The 26,138-nt window shown below is 37.5% G+C and overlaps 2 protein-coding genes and 1 long non-coding RNA gene across 4 annotated transcripts in view; 1 reads left to right on the top strand and 2 right to left on the bottom strand.

Moving 5' to 3' along the window:
- Positions 1-26,138, bottom strand: part of LOC136266946 (uncharacterized) — a 71,274-nt gene that overhangs the window by 5,040 nt on the left and 40,096 nt on the right. The gene's annotated exons all lie outside the window — the stretch shown is intronic.
- LOC136266948 (uncharacterized) lies at positions 1,758-10,823 on the top strand. 2 transcript variants are annotated; one of them, XM_066061992.1, is made up of 6 exons: positions 1,758-2,072; positions 4,818-5,085; positions 5,140-5,251; positions 9,717-9,814; positions 9,980-10,176; positions 10,278-10,821. In XM_066061992.1, exons 1-6 carry the CDS (start codon positions 1,985-1,987, stop codon positions 10,697-10,699), a joined length of 1,185 nt encoding a protein of 394 aa, XP_065918064.1. In that variant the 5' UTR covers positions 1,758-1,984; the 3' UTR covers positions 10,700-10,821. The 2 variants fall into 2 exon arrangements, with proteins under 2 accessions (XP_065918064.1, XP_065918065.1); XM_066061993.1 differs by lacking the exon at positions 1,758-2,072 and adding an exon at positions 2,363-2,518 and having other exon boundaries at positions 10,278-10,823.
- LOC136267231 (uncharacterized) lies at positions 16,323-25,561 on the bottom strand. Its single transcript, XR_010706593.1, has 3 exons — positions 24,675-25,561; positions 24,400-24,498; positions 16,323-16,474 (listed from the first exon to the last, which is right to left on the bottom strand). It is a non-coding gene; the product is annotated as an uncharacterized lncRNA (long non-coding RNA).

Genomic DNA, 26,138 nt, shown 5'->3' on the forward strand with positions numbered 1-26,138 from the left:
ATTAAAGAAATATTTAGCAGTATGCAGACCTGTCAAATCCCCTCCGGTACATAACTATTACAAACATAGCTAGTAGTTCAATGAACACTAACATATTGGTATAGCTACCATAAATTTTCTTACCCAGGGGGTGAGGAACACGCTGGTTTTATACTTATAGATAGACTAGCTAGCGTTATATTTGAAATAAAAATTGTACCTACTGACTGTTCTATTAGAGTATCTTGATCTTTTGCAGAAATTACAAAAATAATTTCTAGGTGTCACGTGATTTTTTTTCGTAATTAAAATCTGTGCAAAATCAGGTCGGTCGGGTCCGAACAACAACTTTTCGAATAGGCAGGGGCGTAGCTACATCCAGCCCTGCATGGGCACGGCCCAGGCAATCATTGCTGGTGCAGCCTAGTAATAGTGGCACCCACCAAGGCGCACCCGTAATTAATACACACTAAAATACGCACTTACTATCTTTTTGGAGCATCTTGTAATATAGTATCATCAAAAAAATCATGTATACTTGAGTTTGCCAAGATTCCTCCGTCAATTTAGTACACTTCTATGTAATGCCCGGCATCATGTGATAACATTTTAAGATTTGAGCATGGGTTGAGAATCAACTGAACACGAGGTCAAACATGTCCTGCAATTTGGTGGAACCACTCAGTGGATAACAGTACTGGATATAAAGTAATTGTTTTGTTAGACGTCTAATGGTATAGACTGATGAAAGATGTCAATTCCCAATCGGTTGTGGTGCCCGTCTTACTGGAGGCAGGACTAAGGAGGATCATTGCTTATTCAAGCTTTCTCAATGTTGGTATGCTAAAGCGCTCAAGTAGAGAAGACAGAAGAGTGAAAAAAAGAGTCAATGTTGGGGCTGGAGTTGTCACTGATGAAGTATTATGTCTATAAAGCGCTGCCAGTGTCAGGCAGAAGAGTGAAAAAAGAAGTCCGATACTGGGGTTGGAGGCTAAGTTAGTCCATCATTGTTTAGATTTAGCTTCTATATTTTTCATGCAGTAGTATCTTAGTCTAATTAATCTGCACAAACAGCAGTGTATAGTAGCTAGCTAGGTACATGTATGCACTTTTAAACAGTTTTTCGAAAGTGTAATAAAGAGTCCACAGAGATGGGCTCGCATTTCTTGCTAAATTGAGTTTGCATGGGGACAGTTGAACCTTGCGCCCAGGCAATTCAGAAAACTAGCCCCCTGCAAATAGGTATGGCCTTAGTCAACTAAAATAGCTTGACAATCAAAATTACAAGTGTTTAACTGTATGGAAATGTGAAAGCAATTACCCCTTGTCTTTTCCTTTGTGTAGAGAAGGCAAAATTCTTTCACCTGCGCACAAAAGAGAAACAGCTGACCGGGCACACCTCGGGTACGGAGTAGTGTCATCCACGTGACGTCACAATGACGAGTTGTATAAACGCTAAAAATTCCTTGCACTAATTGGTACTCAGTCTCATTAAATACACATATGTTACCACTACACAGTACAACTCATACCTTCTAACCCATAGCATTGTCCAACTTGGAGGTGAGTCAACCGCTCGGTCAACTGTAAGCTTCTTCGAAACAATAAGAATCCACCGACCGACCCAATCGCTAATATCAGTAACTGATAGCAAAGGCTGCTACTTACAGTAGTGTCAATCGGTTCGCACAATATACGGAGTAAAGTACGGAGGATTACTAACAAAATTTAATGTAATAAACGATTAATTAATTATGCTTTCAAAGAATCGAAGTACTTTCGAGGAAAAGCCATAATTAGTTTACAACCTACGTATTTGGACAAAAATACTCATCCACATGCCAGTGTCATTAATAGCATGTGTTATATTCAAGCCATAAAAGATTAACGATTTATCATCGAGTACTGACTAAGAGATTTAGAGTTCTCTTCCATCGAGTCTACTTTAGAGATTCGTAGAGTAGTCTATCTATTAAAACGGTAATAGTCGCTGGGGAATTCTGCCATGAGCAAAACTGGTGAAGATAATTTGTTGCTCTTCGTTGAAGCTGCAAACATCTTGGAACAAAGGAGAACAAGCTCCAGTGAACCTGGTAAGACTGCATAAGCCTACGGCTATTATGATGTGACTCAACTGGTTAATGACAGCTGTCATAGCAAGTAGAACTCAAACAATGAGCCGTTCTCACTCTAGGTAGAAGTAAATAGCTACCCAGCTAGCTCAGTTGCTATAGTTGTCACAGGGTTTCATGTGTTTTTGTTGTGGGGAGAAGACATTTCAGTCAACCTAGCTGTACGTGTTGTTTATTTTATGGCGTGGCCAAATCAGTTCCAAGAAATCAGGTGGTCACAGTCGCTATACAAAACAATTTACGCTAGTGTGTTAACATATTCATTCATCGATGTGTGATCATGGAGCGTAAAGTATCAGTGGTGTGATGTGGCTGATTGTGTGTTCAGTGTTATTTTGAATGCGCATGCTGGCTATTGTCTGCGTGCCCGATAGCTACAATGCAAAAGTATAAACTTATGATAAAACGTAAGAAGTCAATGTTATTCAAGTTGAGTTTGGGTTGAATGCATGCAAAGGAAGTTTCTTAGATCATGCTATATACTACATATTGTTGGAGGATCAAGTCACCACTGGGTCTGGATTATTTTTCTGCATTCAATATTATTTTAGTGTCAAGATTCCAATCGCTCTTTGTCTTTAGTCCTTCTCACAGGTCCCTGGTGGGGTAGCACTTGTCATAAAAGCGATAGCAGTGTGGTTACTGCTAGTAGATAGATATCAATAAATGGTTTCATATATCTTCTCCAGGATAGGAAACTACTTGCTTTTATCCATGCACAGCTTTCTACTAACTCCTGCAGTCAAGCACTATACAAGCCAAAGGGTCTATAAGTCAGGCACCTTTTGCAGCATCACCACTCATTTACTACTACAGTATCTGACTGCAAGAATTACTGCTTTGCGTGTTTTACAACTTTTCTACTATCAATTGTAAAACATTGACAATCATCAATCACTAAAAAAAAGTATTAACACTATGTAGTGCCATGACTCGTTTTGCGAAACTGAAGAAAGGAAATTACTGCGAGATTGTTAACTCCATTAATTTAATTGTGCACAATCAAATAGATCGGTGTGAAATTATTTTCAGGCATTTTATAGTCATTTTTTGATAGAGAATTGTAGTGATAAAATACTTCAGTGAACTTGTTACCCCGTTTTCAGCAGCTAGTTTTTTTTTGTCCGGCCTTGTGAGACAAAAGTAATAGTGAGTGACCATACATGTGGTATGCTTCTGTCACTTCTGAGGTCACTTCACTGCTCAGTTTGGCATTATAGTTAATAGTTCAATAGCTTTTACGGGAATCTCTTTTATTTAGTGGACCATGCATCCAAATCAGGGTATATAGGCAACGTAGATGACGGTGAAGTTGTAGCAGCCATGATACCATCCAACAATTCCATTCTAACAAACACAACCCTTCTCATGTGATAAAACTTTGGAGTTCAAAACATTGGCGATGAAAGCACAATTAATTTGTCAATGCTTGCTCTATACGGTAAAGCACTTTTGAATTGTCAAAAAATAACCAAGCCACACACCTAAAATATGGAGTGATTTCTGTTACTCAGAGAGTTAGTCTAAGTTGTTCAGTTGTGTCACCTGGCGCTCATGCCCACTTTGTGACATATACCCCAAGTCATGCAGTTATCCTGACCTTGATGTAACTTACCACCCATTGAACAGGATTAGAAGACATGCATTAATTTATAGATTTTGATGGAGCATAACATATAGAAGTGAAAACTGTGAGACTTAACATGGTGCATGACTTATAGTCCCTTATGCTACACATATTTAGCTGAACTGCTAACCTTTTGTGAAACTGACACATAATATAATAACATACATTGTAAATTGAATTTCCACTTTTAAGATTGCACAATTTGATGAATCAAGGTTTACGAGGTAACGTAGTAGCAACCTGAGTTATGCACACCAGTTTAAGTTTTGGTGATAACACTTCTCTATGACAACATTTATATCTATGGATTGTGGCTACTATGTTCTTGCAGTAACTCATAAAATAAACAGCGTATAGTTTCATTATCAGCACTGCATAGGATAATGTACCTGCAGTGGTCTATGAGGACAACATAACAACTTGAACTAACTGTCAAACCCTAACCGTATTTTAGGTGCACAATTGTCAGTTGGGTAATTATGTGCTCAGTGTGCAACTAATAAGTGCTGAAGAGATAGATAGTGTGGGCTACCACAGTGAGGATAGTACTAGGGTGGTCACAAACTTACATAGATACTGATGAATCCAAAGGGATCAAATTTGCATGGTCATCAAATTTCCTAGTCAAACTATAGCCTATTAAATCACTAAAAACATAAGTCTAAAATATTTTTATTAACTTTTTCTTGGTAAAGCGGTTGGTACTAATGAAGTGATTATTATTGATAACACTTTTGTGTGGTTAATATATTATGCTCTGTTGCTGCAGGGTGTTGCATTAGTATAATCATTAGTATAATGATGAGGTCAAGTAGTTGTGGACATCATGTTATGTTAATGTAGTAGATCAGTTTTCAGGTGCATGACAGATAGTTTCAGGTGATTTTTTTTTTACATTTTAGTGGTATACTTAAACCACTACAAGTATTGTCTTTGTGTACCAGAAAACTTTCCCTAAGTTGTATGGCCTGCCACATTATAATTAATCACTTCTGGCCTCAATATAAATATTAAGAGAAAATACTACATGGGAAAGGTACATATAAATTTTATGTGTGTGTTTAATATTTTTTTTGTAGGTGATAGTGTACTGAATGGTTCTAGCCAAGTTGGCTCAAGACGGTTAAAGATCAATAGGAAAAGAAAACTACACAAAGCCCAAGCTCCCACTACTATAGAGTCAATAGAAGTGGATGCTTATGCTGTGGATATTAGGAGAGTAGAAAACCCATTTGTTAAAGATGATTCAGATTCTGATTCAGACGATGTTTCTGATTATCTTAAGTTCCACAGTACCAAATCTGTTTCCCATGCTAAGATGGTACATAACGCCAAAGAAAAGAAAAGGTAGATGTAATTTGTGGTTATACACTAATTGTGATTAAGTTGTTATACTATTAGACGAAGAAGTTTAAAACAAGCACAGCTGACACTTCACCAGGAGCTCCAACCCTACTCACACCAAAAGCCAATTCTAAGAACTATCCTGTGTACTGCAATAGATGAGATAAAGGTTAGACCACAACACAGAATAGAAGTGGGTGGAGTTATTTTAATGATTAGGTGTTATTAACCACATATTTTCAATGTGGTAATTCTTGTAATCTTTTAAAACAACAGCATGTGATATTTTTTTATGACATGTGCACCTGTTATTGACTTCCTTACATGGTAGTAATTAGATCCAATATAATTATTATATGTACAAAGTTTTCTGGATCACTTGGGTCGCTTTTTTCTGGGTCAAGTAAGTTTCATTCATAACATTCTAAATTCCATGTCAAATCTGGGTCACATCCATTGAATTGGTACATGAGTCATCCAAGTCAGTAACCATGACCTGGCTTCAATCCTATTATAAAGATATTCTTGTTCATACAGTTCAGTGCAGTTCAGTCATAAAAGTGAACTGTTTACATATCATTATAACATTGGATTGACCAGTCTACTTACATGTAATACAACTAAGCCAGTATAATAATTATCAAGGTTTAAAAGTGTACAGCTATTAAGCTTTTATATAAACCTTGAGGGATAAGCCCACTTCGAGGAACATTATTCTATTGAAACAACGTCAAATGATCTACAGTCTGAACTATCATCGCTTACCATACCAGTTACTATCTCACAATTTGAACTTGCTATCATGCTGTGTTGACCTTACAGTTCTTTCTCCTGCTCTTCTTGAAGCAAAGGAATTCCTGTAGAAAACTTGATAAAGCCATGGAGTGTTTAAGTACATTTAGAAAATGGTATGCTTAATATGCTTTTATCTTTGGAGGATAATGAGGTCTTTAAAATCCACTAAGAGACCTGCTAGCAGGTTCTTAAAATGGTTAGAAACCTGTTAGCAGAAAAAACCTCAAGCATCACAAATCTCACTTTCGATCATTGATTTGCAATGCTCCCTCCAAGCATAATCAGGTTGATAGCCTGCAGTGGGTGACCAGTCACCCAGGCCAACATGTGGTTAACCACTCTATTCATTTTATAGGCACACCTAGAAGAATTCGAGTATGGGAGATACAATCTAACGTTGTAGGTACGTTTGTCGCAATGAACAGAGAAGTCCAAAAATATCACGGAAAATTCTGTTTAGTGCCCATCTGTTTCTAGAGTGTTTTATGGCTGTTTTCATCGTCTATTAAACTATGGATGAACTTTACCAAGACCTAATTAGGTAAGCTTCCTTGTAGAACATTATTTTTCACTATGTGTAATGTGGGTGTGGTCCATATTAGAAACCGTGCCTGTTCTTCGTGCTACTGTGGCGTCACTGAAGGTACAACTTGTGACAACTCGTTCCCATCATATACAATCTGTTCTTCGTTACACTGCTGTGACGCCATAGGCACTGGCTACCACTAACCTGGCTCGACATCATCGATCACTGCCATTTCCCAGCTGTGCCAGATCCAATTAGTCTAACTTGCGAAAGGACTCGGTGTGAGCCTCGATTTTTTTCAACACTTCAATAAAATCATGTTCACTCTTCTGTGATTATTTTAACATTATACGACAATTTCAGTACGACATATAACCCAATGACTCCACGTATATGCCCATATATAATGCATACATTTTCTAAGTCAGTTAGAGACCACGCCCTCATATCTTCGTGCTAGGTCTCTAACCTACACTAATCATACATACCTTAACAAGACTGTGTGGTATGTTCCAGGGAATATCACACTGGGTGAAAGTAAAGTATTACCTGCTACTATAGAAACATGTAATTGTATGTAGTGTGCTTTAACGGCAGTGTGTATCAGCGTTGAAACTGGGTCGGGTCAACCGGGTCACGGTTATCCGGGTCCGACCCGGTTTACAGATTATCCAGGTCTAACCTGGATTGGATCACGTGAGAAACGAAATTGTTAGTTTGACGATGTGGAAACTTATTAACGCTAATTGCACAGTTCTTTTGTGAGCCACACCCACTTATCACGTTACAACATATGCTCAGTCACACCCATTTATTTGTGAGTGCAGTCTGTAGCACAAAAAACCATGTCCGTTGCTGTTTTCAAGCTTACGTGAAGCCACGCCCACTAATCAATTATTGTACGAGTTGTACATAGTCGAGTCTTGCGGAAGGATAAGTACTTTTGTGTGAGCTACACCCACTTTTAATATATCAGGAAATTATAATACTAGGTTTGTATGAAGCCACACTCCATTGTTGTCTGTAGACTCACAGTAGCTACGTGGAACCAAACCCACTGACTGATTAACTTACTGGCTTAGTTATCACATAGCTACTCGTTTACTCAACACGAATCGAACACTCAAAATGTACTCTCGAGCCCAAAACATAGCTCTTATCGCACGCCTCATCTTTACTTAATCCGAGTCAAATCCGGGTTAGTGGGTGATCCGGGTCAGCAGTACTGACCCAGTTTCAATGCTGTTTATAGTGACTTGTAAAATCATGTCGTGCTCAATGGTAGTGTCACATTTGTATGTTGGTCATAGTGTAATCTTATTCTTCTTTAGTTGATTAAATGTTGTGACTTTAATTTTAATTTGCCATAACCTACTTCTTTGTTTTGACACAACAACTAGTTGTGCCTATGGTGAAAATTGTTAGCCATTAAGTCATTTGACATTCCATTATACCATTCATCTATTGCAATGTGTATAGAACTGATGAATGGATACTAGTATGTATGGTAGGAGCAAGTGTGTATGAAGAGCAACTGAAATGAGTCCATGGTCTGTATGTGTTTTATATTGTTTATATGATGAATGAAAGTGGTCTTTGATCATTTTATTATTGAATTGTCTTTAACCATGGTGTGGTACAGGTACACAATGTGCTGTTGATAACAGTAACGATTTTGAATCTTTCAATGTTTGACCCACTCACAACCATAGCCACCATATGTCGGCAACACCTACATAATAAAATTTTGCTGTGCTATGATCTGTTTTATTAATGTAAGATGCGATAGTGCTTAAGGCAGACAAGCCCATAATTTATCCGGATCCTTCCTGGACTAATGCATGTGTATTAATGAAAATTTTAAAGATAGGCAGAGTAAGCTGTTCTTTGAGTCAAGTTGAAAACTATTGTTTGTTTAATCAAGACATTGTTATACATTGATGAAGACAGCTATGGCTATTTAATGGCATAGTTGACACAAGTACACATAAACACATGTGCAACACTAAAAAATTAATTGTGATAAATCACCAGGTGTGAAATGGATATACTGGCCATTCCAAATTTTAGAGATTGTCATTTGCTACAATTATTATGTAAGCACATCATTGTCATGCCCAAAGTTTATAGTGAGTATTTGTAGTTTAGTTGTATTGTAAGGTTGCTCCTTTCATCATGGATATCTGTACATCATCGGAGTGAATTAAACTACCACAGAGTCTACTGGAAGCACAGTATATTGTAGCCATATTGTAAATACTTTTAGTGAGTAGCAAAGATCCTGGCTCAGATCATATTGTTATGGAATCTATTGTGTTGTATCCTATCATGAACCAGCACACGCCATCTAGGAACACAGCTTAATTCACCCTGTGGTATATTTGAATTGTGTTGTGCTCAGGTTAGAATGTAGTGTGAACTGGGGACAAGTCAAAGACAGTATAGTAGCATGGAGAGCATGTCTTGTAGCGACTCAGTCTTGCTTGCATTGGAGTAGTGTGTGTGTGTGTCGCTCAAAGACTTGTCACAGATAATCACTCCTTTTTTACTGCTGGGTGTTATTGCCGGGTGATAATGTACACAACAGATCACATGATCAATAATCTAGTGTGATGCTAAAAGTGGGAAAAGAATGAATTTTGATCTTATTAGATGAAGTGATAGTGATATACGTCACAACTCTGTGAATATAAGTTTGCCTGCACTGCTTCTCTGAACATGTAGCACAAAGGTAATCAACACACACAGTAGTCCGGCCACAACTGAAGTACAGCCACTCTGTTACTGTATGTGCCTTATATATTGAAAATTGTAGAGCAATGTGTGTGGCGTGGATCACACTGATGTGTCACTTTTAACTTTTCGTACAGTTTGCAGAATGAATTTAACATTTTGATCACAGACAGATGCACATTGACCACACATGTACCAAACACAACAGACAATGAAAATATGCATACTACATACATACTGTTAGTTGACCTTCTCACCAAACTACACTGTCTAAAAAATTTGAACGTGTAGAGCATCTCTCCTAAGCCACGTTAGCTATAAGACAGTTTAAAAACTCATGCTCGGCTTTATGTCTTATATAATTGTCACCCCACAGTAAGCCTCTAATCTATACTTATAGTTATGTAACTGAAGATACTTATACACTATCCAGATCACTTGGGTAGGAAGTGGCACAAGTGACCCCAACATATCATGTACGCTGATGTTATCATAGTGTTTTGTGTGAGGTATATGTAGTACAAATGTTAATTTTTAATATTTTATTGTGCTATGTAAATTACATATAATATTTTTTTAGAAGCTGAAAAGTGTTGCTGAAGAAAATAAAAGCTGTTTAGCTGTATTGAGAGAAGAGAAACAGTCACTTACAGAAAAACTAGAGTTCTTAAAATCATTGTAAGTAATTTGTGCATAATAATTTCTTTTCAGAACTACAATTTTCTGAGGTCTATAATTTATTATACTTCTGATACTAGAGGAACAAAATTCAATCTTATCTTACACATTCATCACTTTGTGATATAAGTTAAAATTTGCCATCTCTTTTGTATATTGTTATAGACAGCAGTTTCCTGGAGACAAAGAAAGAGGCAGCAGTGATAATAATTATGAAGATGATGAAACTTCTCTACAACAATCAATGGAGTGTGACTCTGTGATAGATGTTACAGAAGATGATTCTAGTGAGCAATATGCTGAACAAGACCGGTCAGAAGAACACGAGGATAAGGATAATATGATCAGCACAAGTAACACAGGTAAATATTTACGTGTTAGTGTTCTCAATGTTAATCGACAGGCTTTGTAATGTCTGTTCTGTACTTTAATTTTATGATAATAATTATGTCTCCTTGTTTAGAATGTGTTACCACTGATGGTAGCCAGTCGTCACTTTTTGCAAATCCATTATTCACTTCTCCACTCTATTACACTGCTGCAGCACAATTGGCTGCTTTACAGGCTCAGTCCATTCAACTGGCTCAGCTACAAACATTTACAAACCCCATATGGCTGCCACCATTTGTCTGGCCCAATCTAAACAGTTTATATTCCACTGTTACTGGAAATCAAGTGAATGGAACTAATAGTTTATATGAAAAACAACACTTACAGTTATTGAATGGAGTCAATGGACATGTAAGGAAAGAAGTTGGGTCAGAAAGTTACTGTTCAGCTGTTAAATGTAGTGTTGTGAAAACTACAGGAAATGTTGTCAAGAGGAACCAATCCTCCAACTCAAAGGCAACTTTTTGTGTGGATAAACTTGTAGAGACTTTATAGTTTATATGTGCATAGATTTAAATGTTAATATAGAATGTTTTTTATTTTATTTATAAAGTATTACACATACCATGTAGTTAGAGCCTAAGTATATCACAATATATGTGGTACTGTGATATGTATGTGGTACTGTGATATGTATGTGACACTGAGGAATGATGTGAGGGGATCCCACAGCAACATAGGTGCATCATTAGACACAGTTATAATAAAGTGACTTGTTACAATATTCTTGGAACTAGTTAGTCAGTATTCATTTCATAACTGCTTCATATTAGTGCTATGCCCATTTTGACTGGCCTGGTCATTTTCTTAGTAAAGCAATTTGTGGTAAATGAATAACATAATGACATTTTAACTGTAATAGAATTGCTATTACCAGGTGTAGATTGTATTCACAGTATACTTGTCAAAATCAGCTGTTACACTATGAAACTTTTATAATGCCTGATTAATAGGGCCAACCTATGAGACTGCATCACTAATAAGGTCATGTTAGTTGTGTTTGGGGATCTAGTGGCAGTGCATGGCCATTTTAATGCATGGGGTGGTCTTATTAAAGAGGTGGCCTCTAAGCGAGGTTTCACTGTACATTTAAGTTGCTTACTATTCTGTCAGGAGCCCATAAGCAGCACAAACCTTGCAGTGGGGCTCCTGATGCTGTGTATGTACTTGTATTCCGAAGTATTTTAAAATTGTATGTAGTAGAGCTTCTCTTGGTTTTTGGTAGACACTTCACTGTAGGAGAGAATGTATACTAATGTTGTTACAAGAAGCAGGTCATTTCCCCCAACAAAGTCACTACAACATTTCATCAGAGATTTGATATGAGCAATTGTGGTTATATAGTTATAGACTAAATGATGTACCCACCACCAAATATGTACATGATATGTGACCATTTCCTCAAAGGTTATCAAACACAATGGGTATTGGTGAGTTTAAAGAAACCACAACATTTTGTAATTATGTTTGGAACAGAGACAACCACACAATCACCATAAACTGACTCAACTCACACAAGTTACACTGTTATACATATTTCTAAGGTATGTATTTCTACTATTCTCTGGTTCTACTGTGGTTCAGACACTTTTCTTATATAACTGGTAATTTAGTGATAGCTACAAAGTATGCACATACGTAGTAATAGCATTTACACACAATTCTCTACTGACTAATGTTATTTGAGGACAACCACACAATTGATCAGTCGCCCACTATGTTGTATTACTGATTATACTGTCACCCACTAGTCCATTATTAATGGGATGTGACCAACAAATTCTGTAGTGGAACACACACACACCTGTGGTCGCTCAGTGTAGACATTTAGACAGCATCCTACTGTTGACAATATGAATCGAATCATGTTATCATAACAGTTAGTGGAGAAAGTAGGAGTTTGTTTACAAAATAGTTTGGACTAGCTAGACAACAGAATTTTATTTTTCTAGACCACAACAAGCTTAAGGTATAGAAGATTTAGCTTAGCAAACACTGCTCATTTGTTAGTGACAAGCTGCATATATAACTGGTTGCTTTTGAGACCTAGCTAGTGTAGCTAGTATGCAAAGTCACAAGTGGCACAGGCACAATAAAGATTAAAATTGGATTTCAGTTCAATTCAACAGTAGCTATCCATAAACAAGCTTAAAAGCACATCACAACACCAGTCCTGACACTTTAAATTTTTTCCCCGACTAGATCAGCTACACTAGCTAGCACTGCAGGGCTGTCCAGTGCTGGAAAGCTTGGATTTACCAGCAACTGAACAGTTACTCAAAGACACCTGCAGAGTCAAGGTTATACAATAAGGTGTGGGAGTTAATATTTGTTGTCACAAAACAAGTTTCTGCCTTATGAGTGTGCCTACTTGTGCCATCCAGTACCCGGCTATAGTTACTTTGGTACATGTGTAGCTACAAGGAGAATTTTACTATAATTAGCTCACTACATGAGTAGTCATGCATAGATCACGTTTACATAACAAAACAGCTTTAAGATTATTCCTATACAACAACACTGAAGCTGTATACAACTAGCACTCTTTTTCTGTACACTAGTATTGCAATCTGCAATGCTCACCCACTCTGTATTATGTGCAGACACCATGTAAACACAGATTAATAGCGGTCATGTGACAAGAGGGGTCACCAATGACTTTTAATAAGTAGCTAGCCTCATCATACAAGAATAGCTATTCCTAATGATGCCGGACCGCCCAACTTGGTGTATGCTGGGCTAAATAAACTATAGGTTTCAACAAGTAGCTAGTCTATAACTTACTAAATCTAGTAACGGCTGGTGCTAGCTCATCATGCAGTGTATTGTAGCCGAGGGGGGCGATTGTAGTTGATGTTGATACTTGGATACGTAGCTCAGTAGAAGACGAAATTGAGAAATGAATTCAAGAAGGAATCTAGCTATTTGGTGGTATGAAATTAGCTAATTAAAAACCACAGTTGTGTTTGCCCACGCATTTGGACATTATTTACGTCGTCACGTCCACATGCCAATGCGCTACAGTCGATTGCAGAATTCTTGGAAAAGTATGCCGTACGACCGTGAGTGTTTCCGTAAGGCTCCTTGTGAGTAAATTCATTGTCCTTCACCTGTCCTTGCCACGGATTCAACAGCAATTGAACCACACTTATCTTTTTCCTCAATCCGGCTGATCCCAGTGATCCGGCGTCACTACAAATAGTTTTCCAGCCCACGGAATGTTTACGGCACGGGAAGAGAAATTTCAACAATTCTGCAATCGACTGTAATTGAAAGCATGCGTTTCACTACCTACCTTCGTGTGTAGAGCCTGCATTGTGAACGTCGAGAGCTTCTATCACGGGTTGTAAATGTAGCTTAGACCTTAGTAAGACGTTTATTTCATGACTCGGCCGGTTTATCGTTTGCAACCACACTGAACTGGTCACGATATGAGCAGTAGTCGAGGCAAGGGAATTTGTTGTTCATTGTCAAGCTGCAAATATCTTGGAGGGAAATAGAACAAGACCCAATGAACCTGGTAAGAATAAGACTATTACTGAAACATGTGATGAAGCAACTGACACAGAAAACACGTACTGAACACAAATGAACATGGAAGTGACTAACTGGAGCAGCTATAGCTAGCTATGACCTTTATCTATTAATTGAATACCATGGAAATGTTAGTAAACTAAGTAGGTATTACTTGATGGCATGGCCAAGTCAGTTCCAAGAAATCAGAGCAGTGGATTGCTTTCATGCCAGAATTGCAGCTATAACCCATCTCCCATGATTCCATTTGTCCCTACCACTCTATTGCAGGACTTTTTATATGATTATAGTCTCTCCACTCTATTTCTTAGATTACTGCATTAGACAGTACTGCATTGTCAGACTACGCACCTGTGGTCATGCATCCATATTTAATAGTTGGAGGTTGACAATGTTGTATGCAATGCGTCAATTCATATGACAGCACGCTGGCTAGATTACAATGACTATAGACTACAATGAAGTGTGGGAGATTTTATTCTCTGAATAGTCACATGGAACTATATGACTGTCCATAATTGGCTTAGTATATGTGTCTGTGTGCATGAATTTGTATAAAATCAGAATCAGATCTGACTCATGCACATGTATGAATAGCAATGTTTTATTCAGTAAGTATTTCTTATGTATAGAATACACTTAATAAAATGGACTTGGAAGTATCATCTCTCAGAAACACCCTTAATTGTTTAGTTGTTTGTAGCTATACAGGGCCTTATGGCTTATAGGTGTCTCTTGCACAGGGACGCTTTTGCCGAAGTGATGATACTTGGTCTAACCTGTAGTGTTAAGCTAAAGTGTATCAGCTGAATACCTACAATTCATGTGCGATTTCTAGAGTACATGTACTACAGCATGGTCTATCTTGTGTAATGTGCTAAGCACGTGTGCTTATAAATAGACAAGCACTGCAATGATGACATCTGGGTCTGGAATTTGAGACTAGTACAAAGCAACGTAGATATGTGACTGGATCTGGGAAAACTGGTCTTATTACCCATGTCAGCAGATTCGATTTTTCACCAAGAACACAAAGCTACATGAATATTCTACGTATCTAATTTCACAATCAAAATTAGCAAGACTTGAGTGGTCTGCTTTTGCTGGCTGTTTTTCCCAAGCCCAGTGGCAATCCATGCGGTGTGGGGCCTGAATGGAGCTCTGGTCAGCCTGGGGATGGCTGTATGTGGCTGTACAGTTCTGTGGTGTTGAATGAAGACCTTTGCTGTGAATCTCCTTTCATTTAAGCCGGTTTTGAGACCTGGATGATCCATAACTTGGCCTAATTCATCTCTATGACTTCCCTTTTAATATTTTAACAGCCTCTTGCCCTCCATCCGGACCCTTGCCTCCCTCCCTTTTTGAGTACGCCTGATACAGTCAACCTCAGTTTAAAAACTACATAAAATGGTGGGAAACTTAGCCATTGGCTGCTTGCACAGTGGATGCTCTGGAAGGCAAGGAATTGGTATAAAACGTGTGAAAATTTGGTACACATAACTTCAACCATTGGCGAGCTACAACATACTAAATGCTTAAATCGGCATTTCTCAATACTTTCAAATAAGTAATAGAACCAGTATTCCCAGACTGGATCACATATGCTGTTACACAAACACAAAAGTGTGTTTGAACTTGTCCATGTCTACATCCGTGTCCATGTCTTTGTCCATGTCCATGTCCATTCCCAACTGTGTCCTTCTTTTCCACCTACTTATCTCATCATAAAGGATACTGTTTAAACCTATGGTTCTAGTGTCAAATTAAAGGAATTCACATTTTTGAAATACTATGCAAGCATAGTGGGTCAAGAGTGATGTAAGAGAGTGGCCAAGAGATGCACTGTGGCATATATATTTTTGTCTATGAATATGTGACTAGATCTGTGAAAACCCAACACAATTGTGCAAGCCTAAATTTACAATTGAATACAATGGGTAAAACTTGCATATTATTTTTAAAAATCCATAAATTTTTTTGAATGCTTTGTTCTTAGTGAAAAAAGGGTCTAACAATGGATATCATCTTATTCACCTACTCAAGAGGAGCTTTACTCAAGAGGAGCTTGAAAATCATCATTTCATTGCAGTAGACCCAAGGATATGCAAGTTATGGGTGTTTGTTTATGTCATATCAAAGCAATAGTATGTGGTCGATCTTTCTTCACTAATTTCGTCTTTGTATGTAAGAAAGGTGATACAAGAAAAAACTTACCCAGAAATCAATTTCTCTATTCATGGCAAACACAGTGGTGCAAATTTCAACTCCGTGTCTCATTCTGTTCGTAATAAAATCCCTATTCATTTATAGGCCTGGTTAGAAATTCTGGGAAAGAAATAAAAGCCTGGGCTTTTATATGTACAGTATGGCTGACTTGGAATTCCTCATTTATTGTATAATTATGCAAATGAATGTTATTTGCGGGATTAATGGTATTGTGGCGTTTTCTTCTCTTAGAACTATCATATGAAACGGGATCAAGTCACCACTGGGTCTGGGATTTTTTCTGCATTCTTCAACATTTCAGTTACATGGTTCAGACTCCCTGTATTCACAAGCTTTAGCCTTCTCACAGGTCCCTAGTGGGATAGCATTTAATAAAACTGCACAATACATTAATGCATTTTGTACGAAATAATAAACCTCTATATACTTACATTGTTTTACTGATAACTGAAATTCTTTACAGTATGAAGTAATCGGTTGTTAACACTTGTGTGGTATGTACTCTCCCATCTATCAAGACGTCATCTTTATTATTATTATTACTACCATGATACTATTACAATAATACCATGTACTGAGATGCCATATAAGTGCTTGATTGTTAATAGTAAATTTCATGATGGTGACAGTGGCAGCTTTTAAATTAATTGATAGCTGTAATACCATTTTGGTGACAGTAATTAGGCAGGTTTGTGATGAATCAAAATGAGGGTAAGAAAGTAGTGGAGGGAATTGTGTTGTATACCAAACTCTTTGTGACTTCCTGAGTTCCCTGATGTTTAATTCTTACTTGCAATATGTATCAGTTTCCAGGTGTTTGATTACATGCACTGTCTGTTGCATAATTACACTACTACAAGTTTCTCATTTGCCAGAAACTTTCCCTAAAGTCAGAACTAAACTATATGGCCTGCCAAATAGTAATTAGTTCTGATATATTGGCTTCAATATGATTAAGAGAATACACCACAAGGGGAAGTACTGATACCTATAGCATTACATGTGGTCTGTTCTTTGTAGGTAGTAACAGTTGTAGTGGCTTGAAACTGATAAAAGGCAATAAGAAAAGAAAATTACATAAAGCCCAAGCTCCCACTACTGTAGAGTCATTGGAAGTGGATGCTTAATTATGCTGTGGATATTAAGAAAGTAGAAAACTCATTTGTTAAAGATGATTCAGACTCAGATGATGATGTTTCTGGTCACCTTCCTGAACTCAAGTTTCACAGTACCAAATCTGTTTCCCATGCTAAGATGGTACATAATGCCAAAGAAAAGAAAAGGTAGATGTAATTTGTGGTTATATGCTAAATGTGATTAAGTTATTATACTATTAGACGAAGAAGTTTAAAACAAGCACAGCTGGCACTTCACCAGGAGCTCCAACCCTACACCCACCAAAAGCCAATTCTAAGAACTACCCCGTGTGCTGCAATAGAGGAGATAAAGGTTAGACCACAACACAGAATAGTATTGGGAGAAACTATGTGTTGTATTGACCACAATAATTTTAATCTAAGTACAGCCATTTTTGTAAAGTAAATCTTGTGTGTGTTAGTGATATCCTTGTATAGGATAGTCACCAGAAGACCTTGTTATTGTTAATGTGGTCCACTAATATTTTTTTGCTGACTTTATTAATTGCATTATACGTTATCCTCAGCTTCATTACAACTATGTAAAAGAGCTGCATCAGACATACACTGTAAAGTAGCTGAAACGATTATTCGGATATTCGAATAGGTATGACATTATTCGATTCGTTAATGCCCTATTCAAATATTCGTTAGCACTATAGTAAGCTGTGATCAGATGAATGAAGCCAACCCAGGAGCTTGAGATTGTGAACAAAGTGGTATATTCATAAGAGATAGAGACACCTCTCAGACTTTAACCTTACTGCCAAACAAGGACTCCAATGCATATTCATGCTTAAAGAATAATAGGTTGTTTTGTTTGCAACTATTCGAACAGTAAAAATTGCTATTCTTTTCAGCACTAAACTGTAGTAAAGTGTGCCATCACTATAGCTAATAACCCTACAACTACAGTGCATGGCTACATCTCTTTACTGCCTTCTCTGGTATACACCTCTGTACTTTGTGAAACCTTGGTCAACTTAAATTTTCAGAATCTTTGTATGCTTGTGCAATGGCGTAGCTAGACTATTTCCAGGCACTTGGCAAGCAAGCCATTCACCCATGCAGCACACATGCACATCTTCATATGGAGCATTTATACAGCACTATCTATTTACCTAAACTGTATATATGCAAGATAACTATTATAACCTTGCTCAATGCAAATGCTAATTGGCTAATGGTCTTCTTAGTACATACAAGTAGAAGGAAAATAAGGAATTAAGTTGGATTAGGGATCAAAAAAAATTGTAAAACAAGGGATAGTTATGAAACAAGGAAGGTTGCCTATACCTGCAGATATACTAGTGGATATTTAATTCTTAATTTTGGGGGTTAAATGTCCACTAGTATATCGCAGGTATAGGCAACCTTCCTTGTTTCACCACTTTTTAGCTATTCCCTTGTTTCACTACTTATTTTTCTTGATCTCTAATCAAAATTCCTAATTTTCCTGTTCACTTTTTTATAGCATAATTATGGCAAATGAACCAGGGCATACCGCATTAAAAATATGGTGCCAGGAATTCCATAAAAGGAATTTTGCATCGAAATGCGTATCCCAACAATCAATAATGTAATGAAACAGGAGGTGGCCATTACACTTTGTATTCAGCTACGTTACATAGCATTACAAATGAAGAACAGTATGAGAAGCATCTCTGTAGGGACCCGCCGATTATGCTGGCATAATTTTGAGCATAATAGGTACCTAAAAGCATTGAGAATAATGCCAGCATAATAGGTTAAATATTTGTACCATAGTATAAATTCTTGCTGGAAAAATGACAATTGCAAAATAAGATCGATATACTCTAATAGAACAGTCAGTAACTCTAATAGAACAATCATCAAACTGACTGTTCTATTAGAGTATATCGATCTTTTCTCTTACATGCAGCAAGAATTTATTATTTGTGTTCCAGCCGCTCATTTTTTTCTTTCTATACAGTGTTAAACTAATAGCAAAGCATGTGAACTAAGGCATGAACATTGACTTGATTGAGCATAATCGAGCATAATAGGTAAATATTGAGCATTAATTTAAGCATAATAGGTGAATTTTTGAGCAGTGCAGCATAGCATAATAGGTAAAATTATGAGCATAATCGGCGGGTCCCTACATCTCTGTAATCAATCCAGTTGCTATGGAAAACACAGGTGATAAGCATAATAGCCAACACAGCCACAGGGAAGCCGCAGCACGCTATCACAAATCAACACCCATATAGCGTTGCCAGCGAAAAGAACTGGAACACAAAGGAGGACAAAGGCAAGTCCATGATGCGTGTATTGTATGTACTGTGGTTGGTAAAAAGGCACATCTTGATGTTGAACAGTGAAGAAATCGCCTTATCCATTGTCGAGTTATGCTTGGCTGGAGGAATCAGGTAGTTAGTTAGTCATTCAGCATAAAATTCTGTTAAATAAAAATTTTTAGAACTTTTTGGAAGGGTTTGGGGTTGGTCTGAAGACATTTTTCGGCTTGGCTAATGCTGCCAAGCTGTCATGAAGGGAAATTGAGGCTGGTTTTAGGGTGATATTTTTGCCTGGTAAAGCCCATTCTTCATAATCCCCAATATACAGTACTATCATACTGTATGATGTGACTGAATCTGTGAAAACCCAACGTAATCACGCAAGCCTATATAAGCATACTACAAAAAATCTCATAAATTTTTTGAATGCTTTGTTCTTAGTACACCTGGATAGCATCTTATTCCCCTATTCAAGAGGCTTTGTTTCACTGACCATTTAAGTAAGCGCCTGTAAAACCCAGCTAGTTTATTTTAAAGGTATACCTTTTATCACAGCATAGCTGTTCAAGGTATGTATGTATAGACGGGTTGCCTATTTAGGGCGTGTCCCTTGTGTAACGCGAGAAAATGCGACTTTCCGTTTTACGCATGATTACAATGTTGGTCAAGAAGTCAACAAAAAACCCATTTTTTTAAATAGTTTGACAAACGTTTTTGGCTCTTCAAATGTACAAGATGAATTAAAATCATCCAGTCTATCATTCTAAGTAGTAGCAAAGTCTTACAAAGAATGTTTTCAGCGAGTTTTATCGCTTTCCAAAAACCCGAGATTGAGAGAAAATCATCTTCTCGTTCAGCCTTCACCTTACACACTGGATATGTTATAGCTCAAACCTTTCTCTATAACATACTTTCTGTTCTGAAGGCTGGCTAACTCTTGCTTGCTAAAGTTAACCGAAACGTTCATTTTCTCCAATAGCTGTAATACATTTTTGACTTAGCGAACTCGGAAAGTATGTGGAAAATTTACAGTAAAACGACCACGCCTTAAAAAGGCAACCCGTCTATACACACTTGGCTTTGGGGCTTGCTTTATTCTTCTCTACAGGCACAACAATAATTATTAAGAAAGAATGTTATAGTTAAAACTATATTGCAGGGGCGGTGGAGAAGGCCAAAGAGTGAGGGGGCCTGGCCAGCTGTAAGTTGAAGACCAAAAAAAAAAAAAGGTCACAGCCTGCTGACAGTAGCTGCTCTCCACCAATTACATCTCCTTATTTATAACTACACATATGTAGCTAAGGAATTTGCTACACTGCTTCTCTGAATACTGTGACTGCTCTATTAGAGTATCCAGATCCTAACTGTACTATTAGAGTATCTTGATCTTTTCTTGCAAAAAGTGGGGGGGCCATGCCCCCCCCCCGTCTCCACCGCCTATGCTATATTGTATAATTTGTTTGATAATATGAATCTATCCCCACTTCCCATCACTTTTTAGAGTTCTGATAGAATGTGCTAAAAATCTGAGAATTTCCACACTCTGTTAAAGTATATACTTTTACCATTTTGACTATATGTGATCCACTGAGCGAAAACCGGACTAGTTAGCATAATTCTGTTTTTGAAATCACATTGGGTAAAAGACTAGTGCTACAAAAATAATTTATGCACGTTTTAATCACTACAGTAAACAGTGAAACAATACTCAAAAAGGTGTAACTTGTATATCAACAGGCTTGCCTCTTCATGGACAATCAGCTCTGTACCGTATAGCAAACATGAGCTGTTCATATGTTTCTATTGTGGTAAAATATAACTCTATCATTATCATTTCTGAGCTAGAACAGATTTCTTATTTAAAAGTATGGGTGGATGTAGGCTGAGAAATAAACCTTGATGAGTTTCCCAGTTCATAGTAGACACAAGGAGACAAACCCCAACTCCATAACCTGTTGCACTCATGACTTATGATCAAATAAATGACCGTCTGTAATTTACTTTCAATATTGTCACTGTACAAACTGATCGTTTTGCTCTTCCTACTCTCTATCACTATAACTCCAAGAACATCCGTAATGCAGAGTAGCTCTTTTCATTGTTCTATGGTGATTCCATATATATACACAACATCAGAAGTACAAACTTTTCAAATATTAAAGCCAGGTCCTCTACTACACAGTACTGTCTACCTGCATATATATACAAATCGGATGGCTGCAGGTTCGAGGCTGCCCAGGTCCAGTCATGGATTTTTTCTTCTTTCTCCTACTTTTCAAACATACTTAGTGCAGTTAATATAAACATCTTAGGCCTTTATAAGGCCTTCTGGTATACAGGCTCTGCCTTTACCAGGTACTTTAATCATAATCATAACATGTTGTCCATCAGCTATTGATGTTAATTCATATATTTTGCCTTTGTATTACCTGCTTTACCACAGAGACAACTTTCCAAATGACAAAGAAGAGTACAGTAATGATGATAACAATGATAGTCACAAATGTGATGACAGTACTGGACAACAATCAGTGAAGTGTGACTGTTTGTTAGATGATGAAGAAAGTGATAATACCCAGAGAAATTCTAGTGAGAAATATGTTGAGCAAAACCAAATGAAAGATTGTGAGCAGATGGTGGTGGAGGACAATCAAAGAAGCAAAAGTTATTCCATAAAATATCTCAATTACATCGTACAGTACGATAATCATACAGTACGATAGTACTGTATAGTAGGGACCACAAAGTTGTGGGCGGGGCCCATAAAAAACATCACCCAAAACCCAGCCTTACTTTTCCCTGATGACAATGAAGCAGTATTGGTACATAGGTAAACAAGCCTTCAGATCGACCCGAAACGCTTTCAATAAGTTGCTATGAAATTTTTGAAACTATTAAATGGAATTTTCTGGTGACTGACTGACTGAGTAACTGACTGATGCCTTCAGACTCGATAACAGCTAAAAACTACAGGCTTGATTTTTTCACTGCTCGATGTCACTTCAGCCCAAGAGGTGCCTTTTGGCATACCGCTGTACGTACAATGCTTTCTTCATGGACTTACCAGTGTCCTCCTTTGTGTCCCATTCATCTTTGCTGACTGCAAAAAGTGTCAATTTGGTGGTAGCACATGATGGCTTCCCTTCATATCAGAAATCGTCCATGTTTTCATAGTGGCTACTTTGATTGCAGAGGTGCTTTTCAAACAGTTCTTGATTTGTAATGCTGTGTAAGGGGTTGAACATACCTGACAACAAAGCATAATGGATACTTCACTTTTCAGACGATAATAATGCTGGGGCACGCAGCACCGTTTCTTTCTTTTGATGCGTATGCGTGGGTTCACCAGTCATAATAATTTTATTTTACAAAAAAAGTTAACAAACAAGTACACAAAAAAAATTTGAAATTTTCATTTAGAGTAGGGACCATAATTAACACATTGATAAAAAGTACTGAAACAAGCAGGAGTAGTGCATCACAGTAAAACAATAATAAGTGTTATATCCCTACTGTGCTCAAGATGCCATAATGGAAATGCACAGTAGGGATATAACGCTTCTTATCGTTTTACTGTGATGCACTACTCCAGCTCGTTTCAGTACTTTTTATTGATGTGTTATGGTCCCTACTCTAGTTGAAAATTCCAAACTTTTTGTGTACTTGTACTGTATAGTAAGGTTTGGGTGTGGCACATGATAAAACATCACCCAAAAACCAGCCTCAGTTTTCCCTGATGATGATGAGGCAGTATTGGTTAGGCCCAAACAAGCCGACCTGAAATGCTTTCAACAAGTTGCTATGGAATTTTTTTTTAATTTAACAAGTACACAAAAACACTTGGAATTTTCAACTAGAGTAGAGACCATATATATAGCACATCAATAAAAAGTACTGAAACAAGCTGGAGTAGTGCACGATATTAAATCACAGTAAACAATAACTTAATGTTACCAGTTTTGGAAATTGACACTGTGGCATTTGAGTTCATCCCATTGGCAACTGAATTTGTCACTTTGGCATCCAAAACAAGATTGGAAGCTGGAGAAAACACAAAAACAAGATGTAGCAGCTCAACATTCACAACCATACATAGATCGCCATTAGTGATGGGCGTGGTCACTCACAAACAAGCTAATTAACTTTCCAGACAGCAATCCTACAACCAGCTTCAATTACCTTCTAGTGTCTCAAGCGTAATTCTCCATGGCAAAATGATTCACTTTGTGATGAGTGGTTGATTTTTGAAGACAATTATTATGAAAAATTCTTGTGCCAACACAACAAATTCTAATGCCAAAGTGACAAATTCAATTGCCAAAATGACGAATTCAACTGCCAAGGGGACAAATTCATTTGCCAAGACCTATAGAACTTTTGCACATGCAACATCAAAGGAGAAAGTGTACTTTTATTTTCAAAAGGTACAGTTGAGGTGTGAACTGTACTTTATTGCCCACCAACTGTACTTAATAAAGTTCAGTTATGACAGTCACATGCATCAGAGGTTTGTTGTCAACAACCCTCAGGACAATTGGGCATAGACAACATACTACTGTAACTCAGTCATCAGCAGCTTAGTCCACAGAAAGTTACAACAGTTCAAAATTATTGAAAATAAATAAATGAAAAATGCTATGATACATTCTTCATACCCTTTACATTTGTTGATAATCCAATAAGGCCTGTGTGAGTTATGTCAAATTTTGTAAGTGGTGCAAAAAGAAATATAAATGGATGAAAATAAGATGAACTTTGGAGGCACGTATCTCAAAGACAGCCAGACCACTTTAGCTCAAATTTGGTATGGAAGATGTCCCACCCATCCCAAGGAATGTTTCACAGAAAAAAAGCTAGTAGTACGAATGCGGGAAATCACGTTTTCTTGGTTCCTGTAAAATACACACTTGTCTGTCCTGCGTCAGCTTTTGGAAAATACACAAAAATACACACTTGTCTGTCGTAAAATACGTAAAATACACACTTGTGTTAAAATACACATTTGTCGCACAACTCACACAAATACACACACACTTACGTAAATTATACACTTGTCTGTCCTGTGTCAGCTTTCAATTTTAGGAAACCAGACTCACAATAGCCTCCAGCAGTGTACAGTCAAGTTCAAAAGTGCCTTCTGTGCAACAGAAATGTGAATTGCTACAAAATTATGTATAATTTTATTTAGTGAAATTTTCACTCATTGGCTGACTAACTGCCTAATTTCTTAAAGTCATGATCAATGATGGCTGTAAGGCCTTGATTTTGTCACTGTTAGACATTACAATGCATGCACATACATTGTGGGCTAACCTTTCTCCTCCTGCCCCACATCTCCAACATGGTACAATTTCTGTCCTACATCTCCAACAGTCAAAGTAAGCAGACTGGTTGTAGGCTAGTTTCACTTATCATTGTGTAACAGACAGCTAGAACATAGTTGAAAGCCATCTGTAGGCATAGGCGACCTCCCTTATTAATTTTTTTTCCCTTTGATCCCTAATCGAGGTTAATTTTTCTTACAAGTTGTACTGTACTTTTTGTTTGTTTGTTTGTTTGATTGATTGCAAAAAAATTATGACTGGTAAACTTACGCATACTAATCAAAAGAAGAATGATTGTCCCACTTATCAATTAAAATACTCTGTTTTCAGTTATGTTCAGCCTGTTACACAGCATTACAAATGAAGAACAATACAAGAAGCACCTCTGCAATCAATCCAGTCACTACGAAAAATGCAGACAATTCCTGTCACAAGCCATCATGTACGCTACTGTGAATCTAAATCTTGAGCTGCCAGCTAAAAGAAATGGACACAAAGAAGGACAAGGTAAAGTCCATTATGCATGCACTGTACATACTAAAAGGCACCTGTTGGGCTAAGGTGACATTTAACAGTGAAAAAATCCTGTAATCTTGACCATTATTGAGTTATACTTGTCTGAAGGCATCAGTCAGTCAGCCAGTCAGTAGAAAAATCCACTGAATAAAAAACAAAAATTTCATAGCAACCGCATTAAGACACTTTAAGGCTTGATTACAACTAGCCAATACTGCCAAGATGCCATGAAGGTAGTGTGAGGCTGGGGTGGCCAAAAAATCCCAAACCTTTGTGATCCCTAACATGTGGGAAACGGTCTTATCGCCCATGTCAGCAGATTCGATTTTTCACCAAGAACACAAAGCTACATGAATATACTATCTATTTTCACAATCTAAATCAGCTAGACTTGAGTAGTCTCCTTTTGCTGGCTGCTTTTCCCAAGCCCAGTGGCAATCCATGTGGGGCCTTAATGGAGCTCTGATCAGCCTGGGGATGGCTGTACATGGCTGTACATGGCTGTACATGGCTGTACAGCTCCATGGTGTTGAATAAAGACATGTTCTGTGAATTTCCTTTCATTTAAGCCAATTTTGAAACCTGAATGACCCATAACTTGGCCTAATTCATCTCCATGCCTTCCTTTTCAATTTTTTTAAAAACAGCCTCTTGCCCTACTTCTAGGCCCCCACCTCCCTCGTCTTTTGGAGCTCACCTGATACAGTCAACCTTGGTTTAAAAGCTACAGGAAACTTAGCTATTGGCTACTTGCATAGTGGATGCTCTGGAAGGTAAGGAATTGGTGTAAAACGTGTGAAAAATTGGTACACATAGCTTCAACCATTGTCAAACTACAACACACTAAATACTTAAAACCAGCATTTCTCAGTACTTTTAAATCCGGTTTTCCCAGACTGGGAAAACCGGCCTCACAATACCTTCATGGCACCTTGGC

The sequence above is a fragment of the Dysidea avara genome, chromosome 9 (genome assembly GCF_963678975.1).
Source record: "Dysidea avara chromosome 9, odDysAvar1.4, whole genome shotgun sequence".
Lineage (NCBI taxonomy): Eukaryota > Metazoa > Porifera > Demospongiae > Dictyoceratida > Dysideidae > Dysidea > Dysidea avara.

Bases quoted from the DNA above. Each gene is read 5' to 3' on its own strand.
- LOC136266948 (XM_066061992.1), top strand. From the start codon at position 1,985: ATGAGCAAAACTGGTGAAGATAATTTGTTGCTCTTCGTTGAAGCTGCA. The intron at 5,086-5,139 runs GTAGATGTAATT...TTATACTATTAG, and splicing joins AACGCCAAAGAAAAGAAAAG to ACGAAGAAGTTTAAAACAAG. The intron at 5,252-9,716 runs GTTAGACCACAA...ATATTTTTTTAG, and splicing joins CTGCAATAGATGAGATAAAG to AAGCTGAAAAGTGTTGCTGA.